The sequence below is a fragment of the Dendrobates tinctorius genome, unplaced genomic scaffold (assembly GCF_039654945.1).
Source record: "Dendrobates tinctorius isolate UK_male_01 unplaced genomic scaffold, ASM3965494v1 ptg000173l, whole genome shotgun sequence".
In the NCBI taxonomy this organism is placed as follows: Eukaryota; Metazoa; Chordata; class Amphibia; order Anura; family Dendrobatidae; genus Dendrobates; species Dendrobates tinctorius.
The window spans coordinates 6489576-6517365 of NW_027361840.1; the positions used below are offsets into that span (position 1 = coordinate 6489576).

Genomic DNA, 27790 nt, shown 5'->3' on the forward strand with positions numbered 1-27790 from the left:
TACCCCGGATACCAGGGATAATATCATTATTATTACCCCTGACACCAGGGATATTATCATTATTATTACCCCGGACACCAGAGATAATATTATTATTACTACCCCGGACACCAGGGATAATATTATTATTATTACCCCAGACACCAGGGATAATATCATTATTATTGCCCCTGACACCAGGGATAACATCATTAAATTACCCCGGATACCAGGGATAACATCATTAAATTGCCCCGGATACCAGGGATAATATTATTGTTGTTCTGACCCCGGACACCAGGGATATTATTATTAGTTTAAGATTAACACACTGGCGCCAGTCCACTTGGACAGAGAAGGAAGGTCCACTATTCCCAGATGCAGCTGGTGAATAACAGGCTCTGTGCTGGTGCCTGTTTAAAAGAGCTAAAGCTGATAAGAAAAGAAATACACCGCGCTATACTGGGAACTAAAAATAATATAACTGAGTACTTACTTGCTGGTGTGTGAAAAAATCACGTGGTGGTGGATGTATAGCAGTGTTCTGAGACTATTCACGTTGTCATAGATGTATATTGCCTTGCATTTGGATGCCAAAACTGCTGAGTAGATAATATAGGGTTAAATGGGGGTGAGCCCGTTAGTGTGTTACAGAGGGGAAAAAAAATAAAATAAAATAAATAAAATAAAATATGAACTAATCTTGATTTACTCACTTAAGGAAATCAGAACCATATAAAATACACGCTGTAAATGTAGCCATTTCCAAGTATTAAGATTGGAATGTTGCAGTCTGTTTCTGATGTCAAAAAATATAATAGTTGAAAAATAAAATGAAACACAAAAGAGGGGGATACAGTCATATGTAAAAGTTTGGGAACCCCTATTAATGCTAACCTTTTTTCTTTATAACAATTTTGGTTTTTGCAACAGCTATTTCAGTTTCATATATCTAATAACTGATGGACTCAGTTATATTTCTGGATTCAAATGAGGTTTATTGTACTAACAGAAAATGTGCAATCTGCATTTTAACAAAATTTGACCGGTGCAAAAGTATGGGCACCCTTATCATTTTCTTGATTTGAACACTCCTAACTACTTTTTACTGACTTCCTGAAGCACTAAATTGGTTTTGTATCCTCATTAAGCTTTGAACTTCATAGCCAGGTGTATCAAATCATGAGAAAAGGTATTTAAAGTGGCCACTTGCAAGTAGTTCTCCTATTAGATTCTCCTATGAAGAGTGGCATCATGGGCTCCTCAAAACACTCTCAAATGATCTGAAAACAAAGATTATTCAACATAGCTTTTCAGGGGAAGGATACAAAAAGTTGTCTCAGAGATTTAACCTGTCAGTTTCCACTGTGAGGAACATAATAAGGAAATGGAAGAACACAGGTACAGTTCTTGTTAAGCCCAGAAGTGGCAGGCCAAGAAAAATATCAGAAAGGCAGAGAAGAAGAATGGTGAGAACAGTCAAGGACAATCCACAGACCACCTCCAAAGACCTGCAGCATCATCTTGCTGCAGATGGTGTCACTGTGCAGCGGTCAACAATACAGCGCACTTTGCACAAGGAGAAGCTGTATGGGAGAGTGATGCGAAAGAAGCCGTTTCTGCAAGCACGCCACAAACAGAGTCGCCTGAGGTATGCAAAAGCACATTTGGACAAGCCAGTTACATTTTGGAAGAAGGTCCTGTGGACTGATGAAACAAAGATTGAGTTGTTTGGTCATACAAAAAGGCGTTATTCATGCGCTGTATTGTTGACCGCTGCACAGTGACACCATCTGCAGCAAGATGATGCTGCAGGTCTTTGGAGGTGGTCTGTGGATTGTCCTTGACTGTTCTCACCATTCTTCTTCTCTGCCTTTCTTATATTTTTCTTGGCCTGCCACTTCTGGGCTTAACAAGAACTGTACCTGTGTTCTTCCATTTCCTAACTATGTTCCTCACAGTGGAAACTGACAGGTTAAATCTCTGAGACAACTTTTTGTATCCTTCCCCTGAAAGGCTATGTTGAATAATCTTTGTTTTCAGATCATTTGAGAGTTGATTTGAGGAGCCCATGATGCCCCTCTTTATAGGAGAATCAAATAGGAGAACTACTTGCAAGTGGCCACTTTAAATACCTTTTCTCATGATTTGATACACCTGGCTATGAAGTTCAAAGCTCAATGAGGTTACAAAACCAATTTAGTGCTTCAGGAAGTCAGTAAAAAGTAGTTAGGAGTGTTCAAATCAAGAAAATGATAAGGGTGCCCATACTTTTGCACCGGTCAAATTTTGTTTAAATGCAGATTGCACATTTTCTGTTAGTACAATAAACCTCATTTGAATCCAGAAATATAGCTGAGTCCATCAGTTATTAGATATATGAAACTGAAATAGCTGTTGCAAAAACCAAAATTGTTATAAAGAAAAAAGGTTAACATTAATAGGGGTGCCCAAACTTTTACATATGACTGTAAATAGATGTTTGAGATGATAACTGAATGCTGACCTTACTGCATGCCAATTTCAACAGGCGAGGTCAGAATGATTAATCCTGTGCAAAACAAATGATAGCACAGTTCCTGCAAAGTGAATGAGCGTTAGTGACAGCTTGTGCCCACTAGTGGAACGAGGTGCTTAATTCTGTGCACTTACTTGCAGGGCCAGTGCTCAGTGAGGCAGGCTTGGGTGCTCAGCGTGGGGGGCTGGGGCTGCTGCTGCTGCTAATCCGTATGGACGTGGAGACCGCCGCTGCCTCGCGTGCTCCGGCCGAGAGCAACGCTGAGGGACTCGGCGTGTGATGGGGCAGGGCTAGCGTGACATCACACTGGGGGTAAGCCGGTGGCTCAAAGGCAGCACAATACCGACATGTTTCGAGAGATAGCTACTCTCTTCATCAGGGTTGACCCTGACCCAGTGTGATGTCACGCTAGCCCTGCCCCATCACACGCCGAGTCCCTCAGCGTTGCTCTCGGCCGGAGCACGCGAGGCAGCGGCGGTCTCCACGTCCATACGGATTAGCAGCAGCAGCAGCCCCAGCCCCAGCCCCCCACGCTGAACACCCAAGCCTGCCTCACTGAGCACTGGCCCTGCAAGTAAGTGCACCAGAATTAAGCACCTCGTTCCACTAGTGGGCACAAGCTGTCACTAACGCTCATTCACTTTGCAGGAACTGTGCCATCATTTGTTTTGCACAGGATTAATCATTCTGACCTCGCCTGTTGAAATTGGCATTCAGTAAGGTCAGCATTCAGTTATCATCTCAAACATCTATTTATCCCCCTCTTTTGTGTTTCATTTTATTTTTCAACTATTATATTTTTTTACATCAGAAACAGGCTGCAACATTCCAATCTTAATACTTGGCAATGGCTACATTTACAGCATGTATTTTATATGGTTCTGATTTCCTTAAGTGAGTAAATCAAGATTAGTTCATATTTTATTTTATTTTTTATTTATTTTTTATTTTTTTCCCTCTGTAACACACTAACGGGCTCACCCCCATTTAACTCTATATTATCTACTCAGCAGTTTTGGCATCCAAATGCAAGGCAATATACATCTATGACAAGGTGAATAGTCTCAGAACACTGCTATACATCCACCACCACGTGATTTTTTCACACACCAGCAAGTAAGTACTCAGTTATATTATTTTTAGTTCCCAGTATAGCGCGGTGTATTTCTTTTCTTATCAGCTTTGGATATTATTATTATATGCACACACTGGATACCCTACAGCGCCTCCATATGACATCAGCCAATGTTAAGAGAATAGAGAGGAGACACCTGAACAACTCCCAGAGCTTCTTTGCATAGTACTTGATCTCCTCCTGCGCCATGCTCAGAAGATGGAGGTTGGCTCCTAGCCCAGAATATGTGGCCTGGAAGACCAGCAGGAGCAGCTTCATCACCTTCTTCAGGGGATGATGGGAAGTGTTAAAGGCCTGAAACAGAACAGCATACAATAGGCACATAGAAATAGACGTACTATCCCCCGAAACTAAGAAATGGGAGCAAAATAAGCCACACCCACTGGTCAGGAAACCACACCCATATTCACATGAGCCACACCCAAATTTATTAGAGACATGCCCACTATTCAGTATTGAGGAAACCACATTCATGAGAGACACGCTCACTGTTACGAAAACTGCACCCACATCCATGAAACCACTCCCACATTTATGAGCCACACCCACTGTTCATGTTAGCCCCCCCCATAATAAAAATTAAAGGTGGGACTCATGGCAACACAGGCCCTGAATAGGATATATGTTAAGTCTAGTCCTCATGATTCTGTCAGCGCGAGGTCACATGAAGGTCACCCTGCTGTGTTTTGGTTATCGGAGTCTAGCTGTGACTGGTTTTATCCATTTTTCTGGCATCCTATTGGCCGGTTTGTAATTTGGGGGCTGTTTTTATGGTATAACAAGCCCTGCTTTACAGATACCTTTGAAGAATGGAGACTTTACTTCCGCAGCTTCTTTCCAGAGCCGGTGAAGAGGACGCAGTGGACTGGCTGAAGAGCTGCTTAGGTATAAAACCTTCCTTAGCAGCTTCCGACGCCGTCCCTCCGCTTCAAGTTTCCTCCCTGCCGCCGAGGTCAAGCACCGTTGCCAGAAGCAGGAAGCCCCGAAGGTCTCTTTCCTCTGGTGTTGCCAGCGAGATCAAATAACCGTGCACAGGATGTGCGCAAGAAGACGAGTCGCCCTCCATCCAGGAAGTCTCGCAGCCCGGCGCAAGACTTCCATCGCGGTCACAGAGAAGCGCCGTCAACGTCATCAGAGGCCACCGGCGGTGCAGGCGACCACTGCGGCTGTAAAAGCGCCGCGGCAGTTCCTCCCTTCTGTGCCGCGACGATGGCCTTTCTTGAGGATCCCGTCACCCAGCACCTTTCATCAGCTGCACAAGCGCAAGCAGCCTGGGGCAGTGAAGTGAAAGATGGACCACCCCCTGTGGAACCACAGCCGCTCTAACCTTCCCCCCAAGGCTCCGGTGCCAGCTGTCCTTCGAGTCAAGACCAGGATGTGAGCTGCTCCAGGAGGGGTGAGACCTTTAATGTACCCCCGCCTGTCCCTCATGATAACTTTAAAGCCATTATTAAGAATGTTGTAGCAGAAGCCTTGGGTGAAGCCCTTATGGCTTCTTCTCATGGTGCAGATTTTTCTCATGCTAATAGCCAGTTATCTGCAGTTGGTAGTTTAACCCCTCAAAACTCATTAAGGAAACTCTTACTTGCGAGCTATCGCCATTGGGTTTTCATTTTAACTCTGCTACAAAGGAACTTATTTGGGAAAACCAATGAGGCTAGTTTCACACTAGCGTTTTTGAGCGCAGCGACGGCCTGCGCACGGCCGCCGCTAAGCCCCGCCCCTGCCGCGCCTCCGCCGGTAGCTCTGCCTACCGGCGCAAGACGCTGCATGCGTCCTGCGTCCCCTATCTTTATCACTGGGGGCGCAGGCCGTGCGCAGTATGCGTTTGGCGGCGTATGCGCCTTTTTGACGGTGCGCCGGCGCAACTAAACTGCAGCAGGTTGCGTTTGGCGCAGGTCGGCGCACCGTCAAAAGGACGCATGTGCCGCCAAACGCATACTGCGCTTGGCCTGCGTCCCCAGTGATAAAGATAGGGGACACAGGGCGCATGCAGCGTCATGCGCCGGTAGGCGGAGCTACCGGCGGAGGCGCGGCAGGGGGCGGGGCTTAGCGGCGGCCGTGCGCAGGCCGTCGCTGCGCTCAAAAACGCTAGTGTGAAACTAGCCTAAGTAGACTTATTCTCCTTGCTTCCGCGCAGAGAACAGTTGGCTAGAATTGAAATAGATAAGTCGGATTTTGAAGATCCTAAGCGTACCTCTGTAAAATCGTTTAACAATTGGATTCAAGCTTTTTCAATTTATACAGCTGATCTAGGCGAAAAATATCCTGAACTCTGTAGCAAATTATTTCATCATGTGGATATCATCTTGGAAGCCTATAGGAATTTCGGTGGATTCGCTTGGCTTAGCTACGATGAAGCCTTTAGTCAGAAATTAGCGGTGCATCTAGAGGTCAAATGGAGTGTCAAGGACGTTGGCCTCTGGATAAACCTTATGCTCTCTCAACATCAGCATTTAAACAAGCAGACTTCATCCTCCGTTATTAAAAAAAGGGTTCTGTTTTGCTTTTTTTCAGTGTTTCGAGAGTGTTCCTTCTGTGGGAACTCTCACCCCATGTCTAAATGTTTAAAAATCAGGCCACTCAACCATAAGCTTCCAGAGATTTTAATTTTAAAAGCTCAGACTCCAGTGAAGCTGAAAAGAATGGTAACTTGGTTAAACAATTACCCAAATCAGGAGATCAGTAAATTATTACTTATTTAATGATTTCTCTTTTGGCTTTTACATTCCCTCATTCAAAAGGTCGGGTTGTTTATTGGTAAAAAATCTTTCCTCGTTACATTCTCAAGTGAAAATTGCGAGGGAAAAAATATTTACTGAAGTTAGTTTGGGCAGAGTAGCAGGCCCTTTCAACTCTCCTCCTTTTTCTAATTTTCAGATTTCACCGTTAGGTATCGAACCTAAAAAAGAGGTTGGTTCCTTTCGCTTAATTCACCATTTGCCCTATCCAAAAGGTCTTTCTTTAAATGACGAGGTGGACAAGTCCTTACGCTCTGTGAGTTATTCATCTTTTGACACAGCAATTGATTTACTTAAAATATTCGGTGTTAATGCTTTGATGGCGCCAAATCAGACCTCAAATCTGCATTTAGACTTCTCCCCGTTCACCCTGATGGTTTCAACTCCCTGGGGTTTTATTTTGAGGGTGAATATTTTTTGGGGGTTTTCCTTATCCTGTTTTTATTTCCAGAGTTTTTCTGCCTTTTAACATTGGGTATTAGAATCGGACTGTCGGGTTGCTGGCATTTTACACTATCTAGATGATTTTCTCTTTGTTTTCCCTCCTGCATTCCCCATTTGCTCGAATAAATTTATCCTATTATACCAAAATTTCGGTGTTCCTATCGCACATGAAAAAATCAGTCCAACCTTAAAGTTCAATGGAATTTTTAGGCATTACTTTAGATTCTGAGAAAATGGAGAGTAAGCTACCGGAGGAAAAAAATTTAAGACTACAGAATGTCAGATCCAAAAAAGAAAATGACTCTTAAAGAGCTGCAGTCCTTATTAGGTTTGTTGAACTTTGCTTTGCGTATTACGCCCACGGGCCGGGCTTTTTCCAGGCGTCTTTATGACGCAACCATAGGCCTGTCGTCTCCTGCCTGTCATATTAGAATCTGCTCAGATGTGAGAGAAGATGCCAACATCCGGCTTTCTGTCATCTCTGAATTTAACGGCAGATCGTATCGGCAATCTCAGTTTGTGTCTGCCGATTCTTCTCGCGTCACCGTTTCTCTCAACATTTCTTACGGTTGTGGGATTTTGGTTTCTTCTCATTGGACTGTTCAAAGCTGGCCTGTAAGCTGGGTATTAAACAATGTAACCAAGTACCCAACGGTTCGGGAACTTTTCTCTATTTTTGGGGGCATTTATTTATTTTCCCTAGTGATGAATTCCAGAATAATTATCCTTTCATCTGATAAAGGCGTCATTTTCTCTATTAATAAAACGCTCGGGCTGCTAAGATTTTGAGACAGCTGGTATTAGTCTGTTTGAAATTCAACATTTGGATTAAGGCAGATTTAGGGACGCCCGACAAGGCCTTGATTTCTAATTCCCTTTGATTTTGTCAGTGGTCAATTTTTGCGCCAACAGGTTCCCGATGCGGACATGGACGCACCGCCCCGCCCCGCCCTCCCTCGATTTGGGACGTACTTTCGAATTAATACCTCATTTTATTGAACATTCCTTATCACAAAGAACATGGGCCGATTATTCGGCTGCATGGCATTATCGGTCTACTTTTTGTAACCTGTACAATTTTGATTGTAAAGTTTGTAGTCCAATTTGTGGTGTGAAGTTTGCAGAGCATCTAGTTAATAAGGGACTTTTCTTATTCGGCGATAACGAAATACTTTGCTGGGGAGTCGTCCTTTTTTGAAGTTATTCAGCAAACCCCCTTTGACAGGGCTCTTTCCTATAAAACAATTTTTGAAAGGTTTTAGGAGAGACAAGAGTAAACCTGATTCTAGACGTACTAGATCGCTTTCCCTTCCGAAGGATCTTTTCGTATCTTTAAAGTAAAATCTGTTTAAATCTGGACGCGTCCCCCTTGTTTTCCTCTGCATTTTCCATTGCATTTTTTGGGGCCCTTCGTATAGGAGAACTAGTGTCAGCTAAGAATTCGGATCCTTCTGGGTTAATGATTTCAGATATCTCTTTGCAGGAATCCGCTCTTTTCTTATTCATAAGACGTTCTAAAACTGACCAACTGGGTAGGGGTCATAGATTGGAGCTTGAATCTCTACCTGACCCAGTGATTTGATAACATTAAAAAATGGCTTATTATGAGACCTAATGTGGCAGGCCCATTGTTCATTCCTAAAGATCGCTCACCTGCTACTATTTTTCAGTTCAATTGTGTCCTTAAAAAATGGCGCAGCCACCGAGGCAGCTAGGGCTGACATTACGCAATTAGGAAGGTGGGAGTCGGGAGGTTTCGTCTGTATGTCAGACGTGATCTATATGAATATTAATTGTCTATTTGATTTCAGCTCCGTACATAATATGGATTATTGGTCATTCGTTTATTCACTGGGCTCAGAAGAGAGTCAACAATCCTAGGCAGAAAGACTTTTATTTCTGTATCTTCAGAGATTATTCCCAGATTAATTTGGTTGAGATGTAATATTTTTTTTTTTTTTTTTTTTTAATTCACAAAAGGGTTAATAGGAGTAGGAATAAATTTTTGCCACTTTTGGTCGGTTTTCCCTTTCGTCATGAAGAGTTAGAAGGTATTCTACCTGATTTATACAGGAGTGATCTTATACATTTATCACATATGGGCCTTGATAGATTTCACTTAGACTTACAGTCTAAGTGGAGAAATGGCGGCGTCTTTGGGGGGGGGGGGCAGGACTCTTTGAGTCTTGGCCTTTCGGAAAATCGCCCAGGATATGGGGTGGATTGGTTATTAGGTTGGAGCACTGGTGAATTTTTATGACTTAATTTATTTAAAGATTTTATGGATTAATTTATTTAACCCTAAATAAATATCACGGCCAATTCTGCCAATGACTGTGCTGCGTTTTAATTGTTTGAATGGGTTTTGTGTTGCCATAAAACCACGTCAGCTTTCATAAGAGCCACACCCACTGTTCAGGAAACCACACCTACACTGACATTAGCTCCACCCACATTCATTGGAATCACACTAATTAACAATTCTGAGGCCGCCATGTGATAACTTGGGGCTGATGGGGTCACATTGGTTACAGCGCACATTACCAACACCATTATTTCCAGGTCAAACTTCTGGGTGTACGGTCCCTTCCACAATGATGTCCTAAACACATGGCGGTGTTTTACCTTCTCCAGATATTTCTGTAGAGATTCAGCTTCCAGACTCAGCTCCTGCAGAACATCTTCAATCTGACCCAAGTCCTTCTCGTTGTCCCTGAGAAAAGACACAATCATTAGGTTCTGGATATTAGGACAGAAACACTCGCTGCTGTGACACCGCCTACAAGACCCCTACTGATGGCCCCTGACATCCTCTGTACTGCTGTGACACCGTCTACAAGACCCCTACTGATGGCCCCTGACATCCTCTGTGCTGCTGTGACACCGCCTACAAGACCCCTACTGATGGCCCCTGACATCCTCTGTGCTGCTGTGACACTGCCTACAAGACCCCTACTGATGGCCCCTGACATCCTCTGTACTGCTGTGACACCGTCTACAAGACCCCTACTGATGGCCCCTGACATCCTCTGTGCTGCTGTGACACCGCCTACAAGACCCCTACTGATGGCCCCTGACATCCTCTGCACTGCTGTGACACCGTCTACAAGATCCCTACTGATGGCCCCTGACATCCTCTGCACTGCTGTGACACCGTCTACAAGATCCCTACTGATGGCCCCTGACATCCTCTGTACTGCTGTGACACCGTCTACAAGACCCCTACTGATGGCCCCTGACATCCTCTGTGCTGCTGTGACACCGTCTACAAGATCCCTACTGATGGCCCCTGACATCCTCTGTACTGCTGTCTCACCACCTACAAGACCCCTACTGATGGCCCCTGACATCCTCTGTGCTGCTGTGACACCGCCTACAAGACCCCTACTGATGGCCCCTGACATCCTCTGTGCTGCTGTGACACCGCCTACAAGACCCCTACTGATGGCCCCTGACATCCTCTGTACTGCTGTGACACCGTCTACAAGACCCCTACTGATGACCTCCTGACATCCTCTGTACTGCTGGGACACCGTCTACAAGATCCCTACTGATGGCCCCTGACATCCTCTATGCTGCTGTGACACCGCCTACAAGACCCCTACTGATGGCCCCTGACATCTTCTGTGCTGCTGTGACACCGCCTACAAGACCCCTACTGATGGCCCCTGACATCTTCTGTGCTGCTGTGACACCGCCTACAAGACCCCTACTGATGGCCCCTGACATCTTCTGTACTGCTGTCTCACCGCCTACAAGACCCCTACTGATGGCCTCCTGACATCCTCTGTACTGCTGTCTCAACGCCTACAAGATCCCTACTGATGGCCCCTGACATTTTCTGTGCTGCTGTGACACCGCCTACAAGACCCCTACTGATGGCCTCTGACATCCTCTGTGCTCCTGTGACATCGTCTACAAGACCCCTACTGATGGCCCCTGACATCCTCTGTGCTGCTGTTACTCCGTCTACAAGACCCCTACTGATGGCCTCTGACATCCTCTGTGCTGCTTTGACACCGCCTACAAGACCCCTACTGATGGCCTCTGACATCATCTGTGCTGCTGTGACACCATCTACAAGACCCCTACTGATGGCCCCTGACATCCTCTCTACTGCTGTGACACCGCCTACAAGACCCCTACTGATGGCCCCTGACATCCTCTGTACTGCTGTGACACCGTCTACAAGACCCTACTGATGACCTCCTGACATCCTCTGTGCTGCCGTGACACCGCCTACAAGACCCCTACTGATGGCCTCTGACATCCTCTGTGCTGCTGTGACACCGTCTACAAGACCCATACGGATGACCTCCTGACATCCTCTGTGCTGCTGTGACACCGCCTACAGGACCCCTACTGATGGCCCCTGACATCCTCTGTGCTGCTGTGACACCGTCTACAAGACCCCTACTGATGGCCCCTGACATCCTCTGTACTGCTGTGACACCGCCTACAAGACCCCTACTGATGGCCCCTGACATCCTCTGTACTGCTGTGACACCGTCTACAAGACCCCTACTGATGGCCTCCTGACATCCTCTGTGCTGCTGTGACATCGTCTACAAGACCCCTACTGATGACCTCCTGACATCCTCTGTGCTGCTGTGACACCGCCTACAAGACCCCTACTGATGGCCTCTGACATCCTCTGTGCTGCTGTGACACCGTCTACAAGACCCCTACTGATGGCCTCCTGACATCCTCTGTGCTGCTGTGACACCGTCTACAAGACCCCTACTGATGGCCTCTGACATCTTCTGTACTGCTGTGGCACCGTCTACAAGACCCCTACTGATGGCCCCTGACATCCTCTGTGCTGCTGTGACATCGTCTACAAGACCCCTACTGATGGCCTCTGACATCTTCTGTACTGCTGTGACACCGTCTACAAGACCCCTACTGATGGCCTCCTGACATCCTCTGTGCTGCTGTGACACCGCCTACAAGACCCCTACTGATGGCCTCTGACATCTTCTGTACTGCTGTGACACCGTCTACAAGACCCCTACTGATGGCCTCCTGACATCCTCTGTTCTGCTGTGACACCGCCTAAAAGACCCCTACTGATGGCCCCTGACATCCTCTGTACTGCTGTGACACCGTCTACAAGACCCCTACTGATGACCTCCTGACATCCTCTGTGCTGCTGTGACACCGCCTACAAGACCCCTACTGATGGCCTCTGACATCCTCTGTGCTGCTGTGACATCGTCTACAAGACCCCTTCTGATGGCCTCCTGACATCCTCTGTGCTGCTGTGACATCGTCTACAAGACCCCTACTGATGGCCTCCTGACATCCTCTGTGCTGCTGTGACACCGCCTACAAGACCCCTACTGATGGCTTCCTGACATCCTCTGTTCTGCTGTGACACCGCCTACAAGACCCCTACTGATGGCCTCCTGACATCCTCTGTGCTGCTGTGACACCACCTACAAGACCCCTACTGATGGCCCCTGACATCTTCTGTGCTGCTGTACCATCGCCTACAAGAACCCTACTGATGGCCCCTGACATCTTCTGTGCTGCTGTAACATCGTCTACAAGACCCCTACTGATGGCCCCTGACATCTTCTGTGCTGCTGTGACACTGCCTACAAGACCCCTACTGATGGCCCCTGACATCCTCTGTGCTGCTGTGACAACGTCTACAAGACCCCTACTGATGGCCCCTGACATCCTCTGTGCTGCTGTGACACCGCCTACAAGACCCCTACTGATGGCCCCTGACATCCTCTGTGCTGCTGTGACACCGCCTACAAGACCCCAACTGATGGCCCCTGACATCTTCTGTGCTGCTGTAACATCGTCTACAAGACCCCTATTGAAGGCCCCTGACATCTTCTGTGCTGCTGTAACATCGTCTACAAGACCCCTACTGATGGCCCCTGACATCCTCTGTGCTGCTGTGACACCGCCTACAAGACCCCAACTGATGGCCTCCTGACATCCTCTGTGCTGCTGTGACACCGCCTACAAGACCCCTACTGATGGCCTCTGACATCCTCTGTACTGCTGTGACATCGTCTACAAGACCCCTACTGATGGCCCCTGACACCTTCTGTGCTGCTGTAACATCGCCTACAACACCCCTAGTGATGGCCCCTGACATCCTCTGTGCTGCTTTGACATCGTCTACAAGACCCCTACTGATGGCCCCTGACATCCTCTGTGCTGCTGTAACACCGCCTACAAGACCCCTACTGTTGGCCCCTGATATCTTCTGTGCTGCTGTAACATCGTCTACAAGACCCCTACTGATGGCCCCTGACATCTTCTGTGCTGCTGTGACACCGCCTACAAGACCCCTACTGATGGCCTCCTGACATCCTCTGTGCTGCTGTGACACCGCCTACAAGACCCCTACTGATGGCCTCCTGACATCTTCTGTGCTGTTGTGACACCGTCTACAAGACCCCTACTGAAGGCCACTGACATCCTCTGTACTGCTGTGACACCGCCTACAAGACCCCTACTGACGGCCTCCTGACATCCTCTGTTCTGCTGTGACACCGCCTACAAGACCCCTACTTATGGCCCCTGACATCTTCTGTGCTGCTGTGACATCGTCTACAAGACCCCTACTGATGGCCCCTGACATCCTCTGTGCTGCTGTGACATCGTCTACAAGACCCCTACTGATGGCCTCCTGCCATCCTCTGTGCTGCTGTGACACCGCCTACAAGATCCCTACTGATGGCCCCTGACATCCTCTGTGCTGCTGTGACACCGCCTACAAGATCCCTACTGATGGCCCCTGACACACTCTGTGCTGCTGTGACACCGTCTACAAGACCCCTACTGATGGCCCCTGACATCCTATGTGCTGCGGTGATACCGTCTACAAGACCCCTACTGATGGCCCCTGACATCCTCTGTGCTGCTGTGACACCGCCTACAAGACCCCTACTGATGGCCCCTGACATCCTCTGTGCTGCTGTGACACCGTCTACAAGACCCCTACTGATGTCCTCCTGACATCCTCTGTGCTGCTGTGATACCGCCTACAAGACCCCTACTGATGGCCTCTGACATCCTCTGTGCTGCGGTGATACCGTCTACAAGACCCCTACTGATGGCCCCTGACATCCTCTGTGCTGCGGTGATACCGTCTACAAGACCCCTACTGATGGCCCCTGACATCCTCTGTGCTGCTGTGACACTGCCTACAAGATCCCTACTGATGGCCCCTGACATCCTCTGTGCTGCTGTGACACCGTCTACAAGACCCCTACCGATGTCCTCCTGACATCCTCTGTGCTGCTGTGATACTGCCTACAAGACCCCTACTGATGGCCTCTGACATCCTCTGTGCTGCGGTGATACCGTCTACAAGACCCCTACTGATGGCCCCTGACATCCTCTGTGCTGCGGTGATACCGTCTACAAGACCCCTACTGATGGCCTCCTGAGATCCACTGTGCTGCTGTGACACTGCCTACAAGACCCCTACTGATGGCCCCTGACATCCTCTGTGCTGCTGTGACACCGCCTACAAGACCCCTACTGATGGCCCTTGACATCCTCTGTGCTGCTGTGACACCGTCTACAAGACCCCTACTGATGGCCTCTGACATCCTCTGTGCTGCTGTGACACCGCCTACAAGACCCCTACTGATGGCCCCTGACATCCTCTGTGCTTCTGTGACATCGTCTACAAGACCCTTACTGATGGCCCCTGACATCCTCTGTGCTGCTGTGACACCGCCTACAAGACCCCTACTGATGGCCCCTGACATCCTCTGTCCTGCTGTGACACCGCCTACAAGACCCCTACTGATGGCCCCTGACATCTTCTGTGCTGCTGTAACATCGTCTACAAGACCCCTACTGACGGCCCCTGACATCCTCTGTGCTGCTGTGACACCGCCTACAAGACCCCTACTGATGGCCCCTGACATCTTCTGTGCTGCTGTAACATCGTCTACAAGACCCCTACTGACGGCCCCTGACATCCTCTGTGCTGCTGTGATACCGCCTACAAGACCCCTACTGATGGCCTCCTGACATCCTCTGTGCTGCTGTGACACCGTCTACAAGACCCCTACTGATGGCCCCTGACATCTTCTGTGCTGCTGTGACACCGTCTACAAGACCCCTACTGATGGCCCCTGACATCCTCTTTGCTGCTGTGACACCGTCTACAGGACCCTTACTGATGGCCCGTGACATCCTCTGTGCTGCTGTGACACCGCCTACAAGACCCATACTGATGGCCCCTGACATCCTCTGTGCTGCTGTGACACCGCCTACAAGACCCCTACTGATGGCCCCTGACATCCTCTGTGCTGCTGTGACACCGTCTACAAGACCCCTACTGATGGCCCCTGACATCCTCTGTGCTGCTGTGACACCGCCTACAAGACCCCTACTGATGGCCCCTGACATCCTCTGTGCTGCTGTGACACCGTCTACAAGACCCATACTGACGGCCTCCTGACATCCTCTGTGCTGCTGTGACATCGTCTACAAGACCCCTACTGATGGCCCCTGACATCTTCTGTACTGCTGTGACACCGCCTACAAGACCCCTACTGATGGCCTCTGACATCCTCTGTGCTGCTGTGACACCGCCTACAAGACCCCTACTGATGGCCCCTGACATCTTCTGTACTGCTGTGACACCGCCTACAAGACCCCTACTGATGGCCCCTGACATCTTCTGTACTGCTGTGACACCGTCTACAAGACCCCTACTGATGGCCTCTGACATCCTCTGTGCTGCTGTGACACCGCCTACAAGACCCCTACTGATGGCCCCTGACATCTTCTGTACTGCTGTGACACCGCCTACAAGACCCCTACTGATGGCCCCTGACATCTTCTGTACTGCTGTGACACCGTCTACAAGAGCCCTACTGATGGCTCCTGACATCCTCTGTACTGCTGTGACACCGTCTACAAGACCCCTACTGACGGCCCCTGACATCCTCTGTGCTGCTGTGACACCGCCTACAAGACCCATACTGATGGCCCCTGACATCCTCTGTGCTGCTGTGACACCGCCTACAAGACCGCTACTGATGGCCCCAGACATCCTCTGTGCTGCTGTGACACCGTCTACAAGACCCATACTGATGGCCCCTGACATTCTCTGTGCTGCTGTGACACCGCCTACAAGACCCCTACTGATGGCCCCTGACATCTTCTGTACTGCTGTGATATCGCCTACAAGACCCCTACTGATGGCCTCTGACATCCTCTGTGCTGCTGTGACACCGTCTACAAGACCCATACTGACGGCCTCCTGACATCCTCTGTGCTGCTGTGACATCGTCTACAAGACCCCTACTGATGGCCCCTGACATCTTCTGTACTGCTGTGACACCGCCTACAAGACCCCTACTGATGGCCTCTCACATCCTCTGTGCTGCTGTGACACCGCCTACAAGACCCCTACTGATGGCCTCTGACATCCTCTGTGCTGCTGTGACACCGTCTATAAGACCCCTACTGATGGCTCCTGACATCCTCTGTGCTACTGTGACACCGCCTACAAGACCCCTACTGATGGCCTCTGACATCCTCTGTGCTGCTGTGACACCGCCTACAAGACCCCTACTGATGGCCTCCTGACATCCTCTGTGCTGCTGTGACACCGTCTACAAGACCCCTACTGATGGCCCCTGACATCTTCTGTACTGCTGTGACACCGCCTACAAGACCCCTACTGATGGCCCCTGACATCCTCTGTGCTGCTGTGACACCGCCTACAAGACCCCTACTGATGGCCCCTGACATCCTCTGTGCTGCTGTGACACCGTCTACAAGACCCCTACTGATGGCCCCTGACATCCTCTGTACTGCTGTGACACCGTCTACAAGACCCCTACTGATGGCCCCTGACATCTTCTGTACTGCTGTGACACCGTCTACAAGACCCCTACTGATGGCTCCTGACATCCTCTGTACTGCTGTGACACCGTCTACAAGACCCCTACTGATGGCCCCTGACATCCTCTGTACTGCTGTGACACCGTCTACAAGACCCCTACTGATGGCTCCTGACATCCTCTGTGCTGCTGTGACACCGCCTACAAGACCGCTACTGATGGCCCCAGACATCCTCTGTGCTGCTGTGACACCGTCTACAAGACCCATACTGATGGCCCCTGACATCCTCTGTGCTGCTGTGACACCACCTACAAGACCCCTACTGATGGCCCCTGACATCCTCTGTGCTGCTGTGACACCGTCTACAAGACCCCTACTGATGGCCCCTGACATCTTCTGTACTGCTGTGACACCGCCTACAAGACCCCTACTGATGGCCCCTGACATCCTCTGTGCTGCTGTGACACCGCCTACAAGACCCCTACTGATGGCCCCTGACATCTTCTGTACTGCTGTGACATCGCCTACAAGACCCCTACTGATGGCCCCTGACATCCTCTGTGCTGCTGTGACATCGCCTACAAGACCCCTACTGATGGCCCCTGACATCCTCTGTGCTGCTGTGACCGCCTACAAGACCCCTACTGATGGCCCCTGACATCTTCTGTACTGCTGTGACACCGCCTACAAGACCCCTACTGATGGCCCCTGACATCCTCTGTGCTGCTGTGACACCGTCTACAAGACCCATACTGATGGCCCCTGACATCCTCTGTGCTGCTGTGACACCGCCTACAAGACCCCTACTGATGGCCCCTGACATCCTCTGTGCTGCTGTGACACCGTCTACAAGACCCCTACTGATGACCTCCTGACTTCCTCTGTGCTGCTGTGACACCGCCTACAAGACCCCTACTGATGGCCTCCTGACATCCTCTGTGCTTCTGTGACACCGCCTACAAGACCCCTACTGATGGCCCCTGACATCCTCTGTGCTGCGGTGATACCGTCTACAAGACCCCTACTGATGGCCCCTGACATCCTCTGTGCTGCTGTGACACCGCCTACAAGACCCCTACTGATGGCCTCTGACATCCTCTGTGCTGCTGTGACACCGCCTACAAGACCCTACTGATGACCTCCTGACATCCTCTGTGCTGCGGTGATACCGTCTAAAAGACCCCTACTGATGGCCCCTGACATCCTCTGTGCTTCTGTGACACCGCCTACAAGACCCCTACTGATGGCCCCTGACATCCTCTGTGCTGCGGTGATACCATCTACAAGACCCCTACTGATGGCCTCCTGACATCCTCTGTGCTGCGGTGATACCGTGTTGCGCTGACTTTACAGTCGGTCGCCGGTTTCCTTCCATCCTAAGTTGCGGCCTCTCCTATGAGATTTCCCCATTATTGGGGGCCGTTGCAGAAGTATTTGTACCTCCTCCTACCCCACTGCATGCAGACATGTCATTGCCCTTATCTCAGCGCCCCGCTCACCTCGGACAGTGCAGATACTCCTGCGACTTCTGCAGTTTCTTGCTGGACTTGACATGAAAACCCAGGAACGATTCCTCACTTTCTCTTTTGCATCCAGATTCAAGGAATTTCTGGAATTGCTCGAATATACCCTGCCAGCGCTCCTCCACCGGGAACGACCCGGCGCCAAACTGACTGCGAGGTGAGAAACAAGTGCAGTAATTATCGGCGAGTGATGGCTGAGCAAAGGAAACTGGAAAAACCAGGAGTTTATACTGTATGTGTATTCTCAAAGCCGAACACTAGATGGCGCTGTGTCAATGATATCTATGGGAAATATCCTGATCTTTGTGTGTTGGTTTGACCACTAGATGGCGCCATTTCATTGCTCTCATGTGTAATACATTCTGAATTTCACGTCTCACTTTATATCCAAAGATTTCATTTTCCTTCACCTGACATCGATTTCTCCATTGATTATTACTCACAACTTATTCTTCAGGACCTCGTCCTGGAAACCACTGGCCGTGGTGAGGACCCCCTGTGTCTGCAGGCCGCTGTGCGGCGTTTTATTGAATGATCCCACCAAGGTGAATCCATTGGCGAAAGTGAGTTTTCCCTATAAATCAACCAGATATAATTTATTGTATTAAGATAGTACTAGGAGCCGAGGAGCGGACAAACCACAAAGCACACAATCCTCCACACTGGATGTATTCATCCTGAGCTCCCTGCTTCAGGAGCAGAAAGCCAAGGCACAAAGACAGATGGATACCAACAACCACTGAAAGAGGACACGGGTGGCAGCTATTGTGTAGGATCCAAGTTTCTATTATAAAACCTATTTCTTTATTTTATTATTTTACTTTAAGGGGAAAAAAACTATAAATAAAAAATGATAAAAAATGAACTGAACCCCAAACTGCAAGGGACAAGGTACGGCGTAAGAAGAAAAAATATACGTGTGTCATACAAACCTTTCCAGATAGGAAACAATCCTCAGTGAATTCTCCTTCATATATGTTATTATCCTCCGTAATCAGAACACCAGGACCCTAGAAAAATCATAGTATCCATAATAAGATCCTATGTGCAGCCCCCACTAGGGGGAGCTCCCTGTATACAGAGAAACATGATAATATCCTGACTGCAGCCACCACTAGGGGGAGCTCCCTGTATACAGAGATACATGATAAGATCCTGTCTGCAGCCATCACTAGGGGGAGCTCCCTGTATACAGAGATACATGATAAGATCCTGTCTGCAGACACCACTAGGGGGAGATCCCTGTATACAGAGATACATGATGAGATCCTGTCTGCAGTCACCACTAGGGGGGAGCTCCCTGTATACAGAGATACATGATAAAATCCTGTCTGCAGTCACTATTAGGGGGAGCTACCTGTCACGGTAAGATTCTGTCTGCAGCCACCACTAGGGGGAGCTCCCTGTATACAGAGATACATGGTAAGATCCTGTTTGCAGACACCACTGGGGGGAGCTCCCTGTATACAGAGATACATGATAAGATCCGGTCTGCAGTCACCACTAGGGGGAGCTCCCTGTATACCGAGATATATGATAAGATCCCGTTTGCAGCCACCACTAGGGGGAGCTCCCTGTATACAGAGATACATGATAAGATCCTGTCTGCAGCCACCACTAGGGGGAGCTCCCTGTATACAGAGATACATGATAAGATCCTGTCTGCAGTCACCACTAGGGGGAGCTCCCTGTATACAGAGATACATGATAAGATCGTGTCTGCAGACACCACTGGGGGGAGCTCCCTGTATACAGAGATACATGATAAGATCCTGTCTGCAGCCACCACTAGGGGGAGTTCCCTGTATACAGAGATACATGATAAGATCCTGTTTGCAGTCAGCACTAGGGGGAGCTCCCTGTATACAGGGATACATGATAAGATCCTGTCTGCAGCCACCACTAGGGGGAGCTCCCTGTATACAGAGATACATGATAAGATCCTGTCTGCAGCCACCACTAGGGGGAGCTCCCTGTAAACAGAGATACATGATAAGATCCTGTCTGCAGCCACCACTAGGGGGAGCTCCCTGTATACAGAGATACATGATAAGATCCTGTCTGCAGCCACCACTAGGGGGAGCTCCCTGTATACAGAGATACATGATAAGATCCTGTCTGCAGCCACCACTAGGGGGAGCTCCCTGTAAACAGAGATACATGATAAGATCCTGTCTGCAGCCAACACTAGGGGAGCTCCCTGTATACAGAGATACATGATAAGATTCTGTCTGCAGTCACCACTAGGCGGAGCTCCCTGTATACAGAGATACATGATAAGAGCCTTTCTGCATTCACCACTAGGGGGAGCTCCCTGTATACAGAGATACATTATAAGATCCTGTCTGCAGTCACCACTAGGGGGGGCTCCCTGTATACAGAGATACATGATAAGATCCTGTTTGCAGTCACCACTAGGGGGAGCTCCCTGTATACAGAGATACATGATAAGATCCTGTCTGCAGCCAACACTAGGGGGAGCTCCCTGTATACAGAGATACATGATAAGATTCTGTCTGCAGTCACCACTAGGCGGAGCTCCCTGTATACAGAGATACATGATAAGAGCCTTTCTGAAGTCACCACTAGGGGGAGCTCCCTGTATACAGAGATACATGATAAGATCCTGTCTGCAGTCACCACTAGGGAGAGCTCCCTGCATACAGAGATACATGATAAGACCCTGTCTGCAGTCACCACTAGGGGGAGCTCCCTGCATATAGAGATACATGATAAGATCCTGTCTGCAGTCACCACTAGGGGGAGCTTCCTGTATACAGAGATACATGATAAGATCCTGTCTGTAGTCACCACTAGGGGGAGCTCCCTGTATACAGAGATACATGATAAATCATGTCTGCAGCCACCACTAGGGGGAGCTCCCTGTATACAGAGATACATGATAAGATCCTGTCTGCAGCCACCACTAGGGGGAGCTCCCTGTATACAGAGATACATGATAAGATCCTGTCTGCAGCCAACACTAGGGGGAGCTCCCTGTATACAGAGATACATGATAAGATCCTGTCTGCAGACACCACTAGGGGGAGCTCCCTGTATAAAGAGATACATAATAAGATCCTGTCTGCAGTCACCACTAGGCGGGAGCTCCCTGTATACAGAGATACATGATAAGATCCTGTCTGCAGTCACCATTAGGGGGAGCTCCCTGTCACGGTAAGATCCTGTCTGCAGCCACCACTAGGGGGAGCTCCCTGTATACAGAGATACATGGTAAGATCCTGTTTGCAGACACCACTGGGGGGGAGCTCCATGTATACAGAGATACATGATAAGATCCTGTTTGCAGTCACCACTAGGGGGAGCTCCCTGTATACAGGGATACATGATAAGATCCTGTCTGCAGCCACCACTAGGGGGAGCTCCCTGTATACAGAGATACATGATAAGATTCTGTCTACAGCCACCACTAGGGGGTGCTCCCTGTGTACAGAGATACATGATAAGAGCCTTTCTGCAGTCACCACTAGGGGGAGCTCCCTGTATACAGAGATACATGATAAGACCCTGTCTGTAGTCACCACTAGGGGGAGCTCCCTGTATACAGAGATACATGATAAGATCCTGTCTGCAGCCCCACTAGGGGGAGCTCCCTGTATACAGAGATACATGATAAGATCCTGTCTGCAGCCACCACTAGGGGGAGCTTCCTGTATACAGAGATACATGATAAGATCCTGTCTGCAGTCACCACTAGGGGGAGCTCCCTGTATACAGAGATACATGATAAATCATGTCTGCAGCCACCACTAGGGGGAGCTCCCTGTATACAGAGATACATGATAAGATCCTGTCTGCAGCCACCACTAGGGGGAGCTACCTGTATACAGAGATACATGATAAGATCCTGTCTGCAGCCAACACTAGGGGGAGCTCCCTGTATACAGAGATACATGATAAGATCCTGTATGCAGACACCACTAGGGGGAGCTCCCTGTATAAAGAGATACATAATAAGATCCTGTCTGCAGTCACCACTAGGGGGGAGCTCCCTGTATACAGAGATACATGATAAGATCCTGTCTGCAGTCACCATTAGGGGGAGCTCCCTGTCACGGTAAGATCCTGTCTGCAGCCACCACTAGGGGGAGCTCCCTGTATACAGAGATACATGGTAAGATCCTGTTTGCAGACACCACTGGGGGGGAGCTCCCTGTATACAGAGATACATGATAAGATCCTGTTTGCAGTCACCACTAGGGGGAGAGCTCCCTGCATACCGAGATATATGATAAGATCCTGTTTGCAGCCACCACTAGGGGGAGCTCCCTGTATACAGAGATACATGATAAGATCCTGTCTGCAGCCACCACTAGGGGGAGCTCCCTGTATACAGAGATACATGATAAGATCCTGTCTGCAGTCACCACTAGGTGGAGCTCCCTGTGTACAGAGATACATGATAAGATCGTGTCTGCAGACACCACTAGGGGGAGCTCCCTGTATACAGAGATACATGATAAGATCCTGTTTGCAGTCACCACTAGGGGGAGCTCCCTGTATACAGGGATACATGATAAGATCCTGTCTGCAGCCACCACTAGGGGGAGCTCCCTGTATACAGAGATACATGATAAGATTCTGTCTACAGCCACCACTAGGGGGAGCTCCCTGTATACAGAGATACATGATAAGATCCTGTCTGCAGCCACCACTAGGGGGAGCGCCCTGTATACAGAGATACATGATAAGATCCTGTCTGCATCCACCACTAGGTGGAGCTCCCTGTATACAGAGATACATTATAAGATCCTGTCTGCAGTCACCACTAGGGGGAGCTCCCTGTATACAGAGATACATGATAAGATCCTGTCTGCAGCCACCACTAGGGGGAGCTCCCTGTATACAGAGATACATGATAAGATCCTGTCTGCAGCCTCCACTAGGGGGAGCTCCCTGTATACAGTGATACATTATAAGATCCTGTCTGCAGTCACCACTACGGGGAGCTCCCTGTATACAGATACATGATAAGATCCTGTTTGCAGTCACCACTAGGGGGAGCTCCCTGTATAGAGAGATACATGATAAGATCCTGTCTGCAGCCACCACTAGGGGGAGCTCCCTGTACACAGAGATACATGATAAGATCCAGTCTGCAGCCACCACTACGGGGAGCTCCCTGTATACAGAGATACATGATAAGATCCTGTTTGCAGTCACCACTAGGGGGAGCTCCCTGTATAGAGAGATACATGATAAGATCCTGTCTGCAGCCACCACTAGGGGGAGCTCCCTGTACACAGAGATACATGATAAGATCCAGTCTGCAGCCACCACTACGGGGAGCTCCCTGTATACAGAGATACATGATAAGATCCTGTCTGCAGCCATCATTAGGGGGAGCTCCCTGTATACAGAGATACATGATAAGATCCTGTCTGTAGTCACCACTAGGGGGAGCTCCCTGTATACAGAGATACATGATAAGATCCTGTCTGTAGTCACCACTAGGGGGAGCTCCCTGTATACAGAAGTTGCAGGGCTGGGATCCAATGTCGTGGGTCGGTTTGGTCACATTAGGGTACGTACCACCAGTTTATTATTGATGAAGACCCCTTGATAATAGGCGCCTGTGTTTAGGAGGACGATTCCGAGGCCGTGTCTCTGGTTCTCCTGCCACATCCCGATGTATCTCTCACTGCTGTGGAAACAGAACAGTCATGTTATTTTGCTGTGTGTGCTCCAGTCACCTCCAGAGCTGCAGTCATTATTCTGTTCAGTTTTATAATCGCTCTCGAATTCTAGGATAAAAAAAATAAAACATTTCCACACAAGCCTCTGTGCCGTTGTCTTATACCACGGTGGTGCAGTAATCGCTTTCCTTTGGATTACAGCAATACATTGTTATCCTCGCTGTGCTGGTGCAGTGGCTACAAGCTCTATATGGCACAGCGATCGCTCTCCTCCACTTCTCTCCCTCTCAGCCTTCTTGGTGAAGCAGGAGGAGCAGGATGAAAACATTTCACCGTACTGATTGACATATTGTGCCTCCTGCCCAGGTTGTCACTCACTTGTCTAAAGTCTCCCAGACTCCGTATCCCGACCTCTTGTCCTTCTCCCAGCTTCCAGTGTATATCCAGGAGGTTGTGGCGGACGTCCGATTCTCCAAGACGCCAAATCCGTGACGCGCGTTGTCCTTAAAATAACCTTTATACACGGACTCATCTGCGTACCTGGAAAATACAGATGAGGCGTGTGATACACGGAGTACGCACAGCCTCCATGCACAGGGGGCCCCTGGGCAGATTCCACTTCAGGAGCCTGATACTGACCAATAACACACCCTCAGCTGTGAGAAGCATCTGATCAAACTGAAGCTCTGGACGTACAGAAGAAAGATTCCATTCACTGACATCACCATTCACCATTGGGGCCCAACCACCCTTCCCCACCTGGGGCCCCCATCATCATCCTCCACCTGGGACCCCATCATCATCCTCTACCTGGTGCCCCATCATCAGCCTCCACCTGAGGCCCCATCATCAGCCTCCACCTGAGGCCCCATCATCAGCCTCCACATGGGCCCCATCATCACCCTCCACCTGGGGCCCCATCATCATCCTTCACCTGGGGCCCCATCATCATCCTCCACCTGGTGCCCCATCATCATCCTCCACTTGGGGCTCCATCATCATCCTCCACCTGGTGCCCCATCATCATCCTCCACCTGGGGTCCCATCATGATCCTCCACCTGGGGCCCCATCATCATCCTCCACCTGGGGTCCCATCATGATCCTCCACCTGGTGCCCCATCATCATCCTCCACCTGGTGCCCCATCATCATCCTCCACCTGGTGCCCTATCATCATCCTCCACCTGGTGCCCCATCATTCATCATCCTCCACCTGGTGCCCTATCATCATCCTCCACCTGGTGCCCCATCATCATCCTCCACCTGGTGCCCTATCATCATCCTCCACCTGGTGCCCCATCATCCTCCTCCACCTGGTGCCCCATCATCATCCTCCACCTGGTGCCCCATCATCATCCTCCACCTGGTGCCCTATCATCATCCTCCACCTGGTGCCCTATCATCATCCTCCACCTGGTGCCCCATCATTCATCATCCTCCACCTGGTGCCCTATCATCATCCTCCACCTGGTGCCCAATCATCATCCTCCACCTGGTGCCCCATCATTCATCATCCTACACCTGGTTCCCCATCATCATCCTCCACCTGGTGCCCTATTATCATCCTCCACCTGGTGCCCTATCATCATCCTCCACCTGGTGCCCCATCATCATCCTCCTCCACCTGGTGCCCTATCATCATCCTCCACCTGGTGCCCCATCATCATCCTCCACCTGGTGCCCTATCATCATCCTCCACCTGGGCTCATCACCATTTTCCATTTGGTTCCCCTCCACATTCAGGTTTTACTTACTCACAGATTCCATATCCGTACATGGCGCCATTCCTCCAGTGACATTTATAACAGTCGTATCGGTCGCGGGTGGTGTCCGGGATCAGACATATTCCGAACCTGCGAGTCAATTGGAAGATCTGTGTCACCCGGAGTTTACAATATGTAATGAACCTCAAAAAGGCAAGAATGTCAGAAGCCTCCAGGTCATTGGGGGAATGCAAAGCTTTGGCAAATTATATATGGACAATTTTTTTTAAATTCATCATCTTTGCAGATCGAAATAATTCTCAATTCAGTTTGGATCAATCACAATCCATGGCCGCTAACAGGTAAGACAGTAAGAAGTAGCTGACTTCTAACCAGTGTAGGAGATCAAGCAGGAAGGTGGGATGCAGTGATGGGACGCAGGCAGCGCTGGGGTTAACAGGTTTATTTACAGGGGCGATTACTCCACGCCGGGAGCTCAAAGAGTTAAACGGTATTAAAGGCACAGTACAATAATAACGGTACAAATATACGACAATTTGTGTAAGGCTGGTTTCACATTAGCGCTTTTTAAGCGCACGCACGGCCGGGGGTAGCTCCGCCCCCGAGCCGACTCTCTGCCCGGCGTGCCCGCCCCTTGATTGTAGCGCCGCCTCCTAGCGCACAGCGGCGCCTGCGATCGGCGCACCCTATCTTTAGCATAGGGTGCGCAGATCGTGCGCAGGCCGTGCGCTAGTTGCGCTTTGACCTGCGCTGCGCACTTTTGACGGTGTGCCGTGCGCGCCAAAATCAAACTTTTCGGATTTTGGCGCGCACCGTCAAAAGTGCGCAGCGCAGGTCAAAGCGCAACTAGTGCACGGCCTGCGCACGATCTGCGCACCCTATGCTAAAGATAGGGTGCGCCGATCGCAGGCGCCGCTGTGCGCTAGGAGGCGGCGCTTCAAGCAAGGGGCGGGCACGCCGGGCAGAGAGCCGGCTCGGGGGGCGGAGCTACCCCCGGCCGTGCGTGCGCTTAAAAAGCGCTAATGTGAAACCACCCTAAGATGTATATTAGGAAGTCCTGGCTCTGCAGCTTCTGCCGCATACTCAATAGCACCAACAACGTCGGGCGCTGCGCCTCCTCTTGGAGGTCGCTGTAGACATTGGTCCGTCTTCTGGTGACAGTGGTCGGTCTCCGACACCTCCCACTGCCCCTTGTCCATATATTAACGTGGCTAATGACAGGCACAGGCCACAGTCCTGTTGGGGCCCAACGTGGCTTCTCAACTATTTTCACTAGTAACGTACGGTCAAAAATGTCAGGGCAACTATCTACTGACCCAGTCAGGGCGCAAGTGTCCGTCTGGTATACGGTCTCTCTTGTGCAGCTCGTGTGCGGTTCTCTCGGTCACGTAGGGCAGAGCACCCGGTTCTCTGGCAGTCACTGGACACACACTGTACGTCCCGCTCCTCTGGTCTCCACTGATAGCGGTGAGTGACGGCGGGCGCTGGTCCGTGTGCACGGCTCTGCATGGCTCCGCACTCTCTGGCTCGGCTTCACACGGCTCTGCACTCTCTGCACAGCGGTCACTGTCTCTGTCTCTCTCCTCGAGTGCAGCATTGCTGGTCACTGCCCCAGTACGCTCTGGTCAGGGAGGGGGAAACCGTGCACACTCCTCACCACTCTCCTGCGCGCTGTTCTCTGTTGGCGTTGGACCTTTCTCTTTCGCGTGCTCCCTCTTACTTGCCTTCCCCTCTCCTGCGTGCGTTTTTCCGCGTCTCCCCACCCCACCGTTACTCCAGAAAGCCCCGTCTCTCCCCTGCTCCCTCCCGACAGCAGGGGAAGGTCCGTCCCACTCAGGCTTCTCCGCGGGAACAGGAGATGCAGCCTCTCAAGTTCCAGACCCGGCATGCAGGTACCCGCGGCCGGTCCATTTCCCCACACCACTATAAAAGCCTAAGCAGGAATGAGAATAGGAAAGAGGAGTTCAGAGCACAAATACAGAGAGCGCGAGATGAGAGGAGAAGAACAAGGAGAGAGGAGCCCAGAGCGCAGTCATAGAGACATAGTGCACAGAATATAGATAGTGAGTGAGGAGAGGTATTTCACAGTTAGGGTGATCAATGAGTGGAACAGGCTGCCATGAGAGGTGGTGAGTTCTCCTTCAATAGAAGTCTTCACACAGACACTGGACAGACATCTGTCTGGGATGATTTAGTGAATTCTGCTTTGAGCAGGGGGTTGGACCAGAT

At 49.9% G+C, this 27790-nt stretch overlaps 1 protein-coding gene across 6 annotated transcripts in view; it reads right to left on the minus strand.

The window, feature by feature from the left end:
• The window catches only part of ALS2CL (ALS2 C-terminal like), a 179088-nt gene that overhangs the window by 19743 nt on the left and 131555 nt on the right, over positions 1-27790 (minus strand). For all 6 annotated transcript variants that reach the window (XM_073551146.1, XM_073551141.1, XM_073551144.1 and 3 more), the window contains 8 exons: positions 25592-25690; positions 24216-24377; positions 23734-23845; positions 19113-19190; positions 18624-18754; positions 18157-18330; positions 9443-9530; positions 3769-3926 (listed from right to left, as the gene is read on the minus strand). In XM_073551146.1, coding sequence (XP_073407247.1) covers positions 3769-3926; positions 9443-9530; positions 18157-18330; positions 18624-18754; positions 19113-19190; positions 23734-23845; positions 24216-24377; positions 25592-25690 — 1002 coding nt within the window. The remainder of the gene's footprint in view (positions 1-3768; positions 3927-9442; positions 9531-18156; positions 18331-18623; positions 18755-19112; positions 19191-23733; positions 23846-24215; positions 24378-25591; positions 25691-27790) is intronic.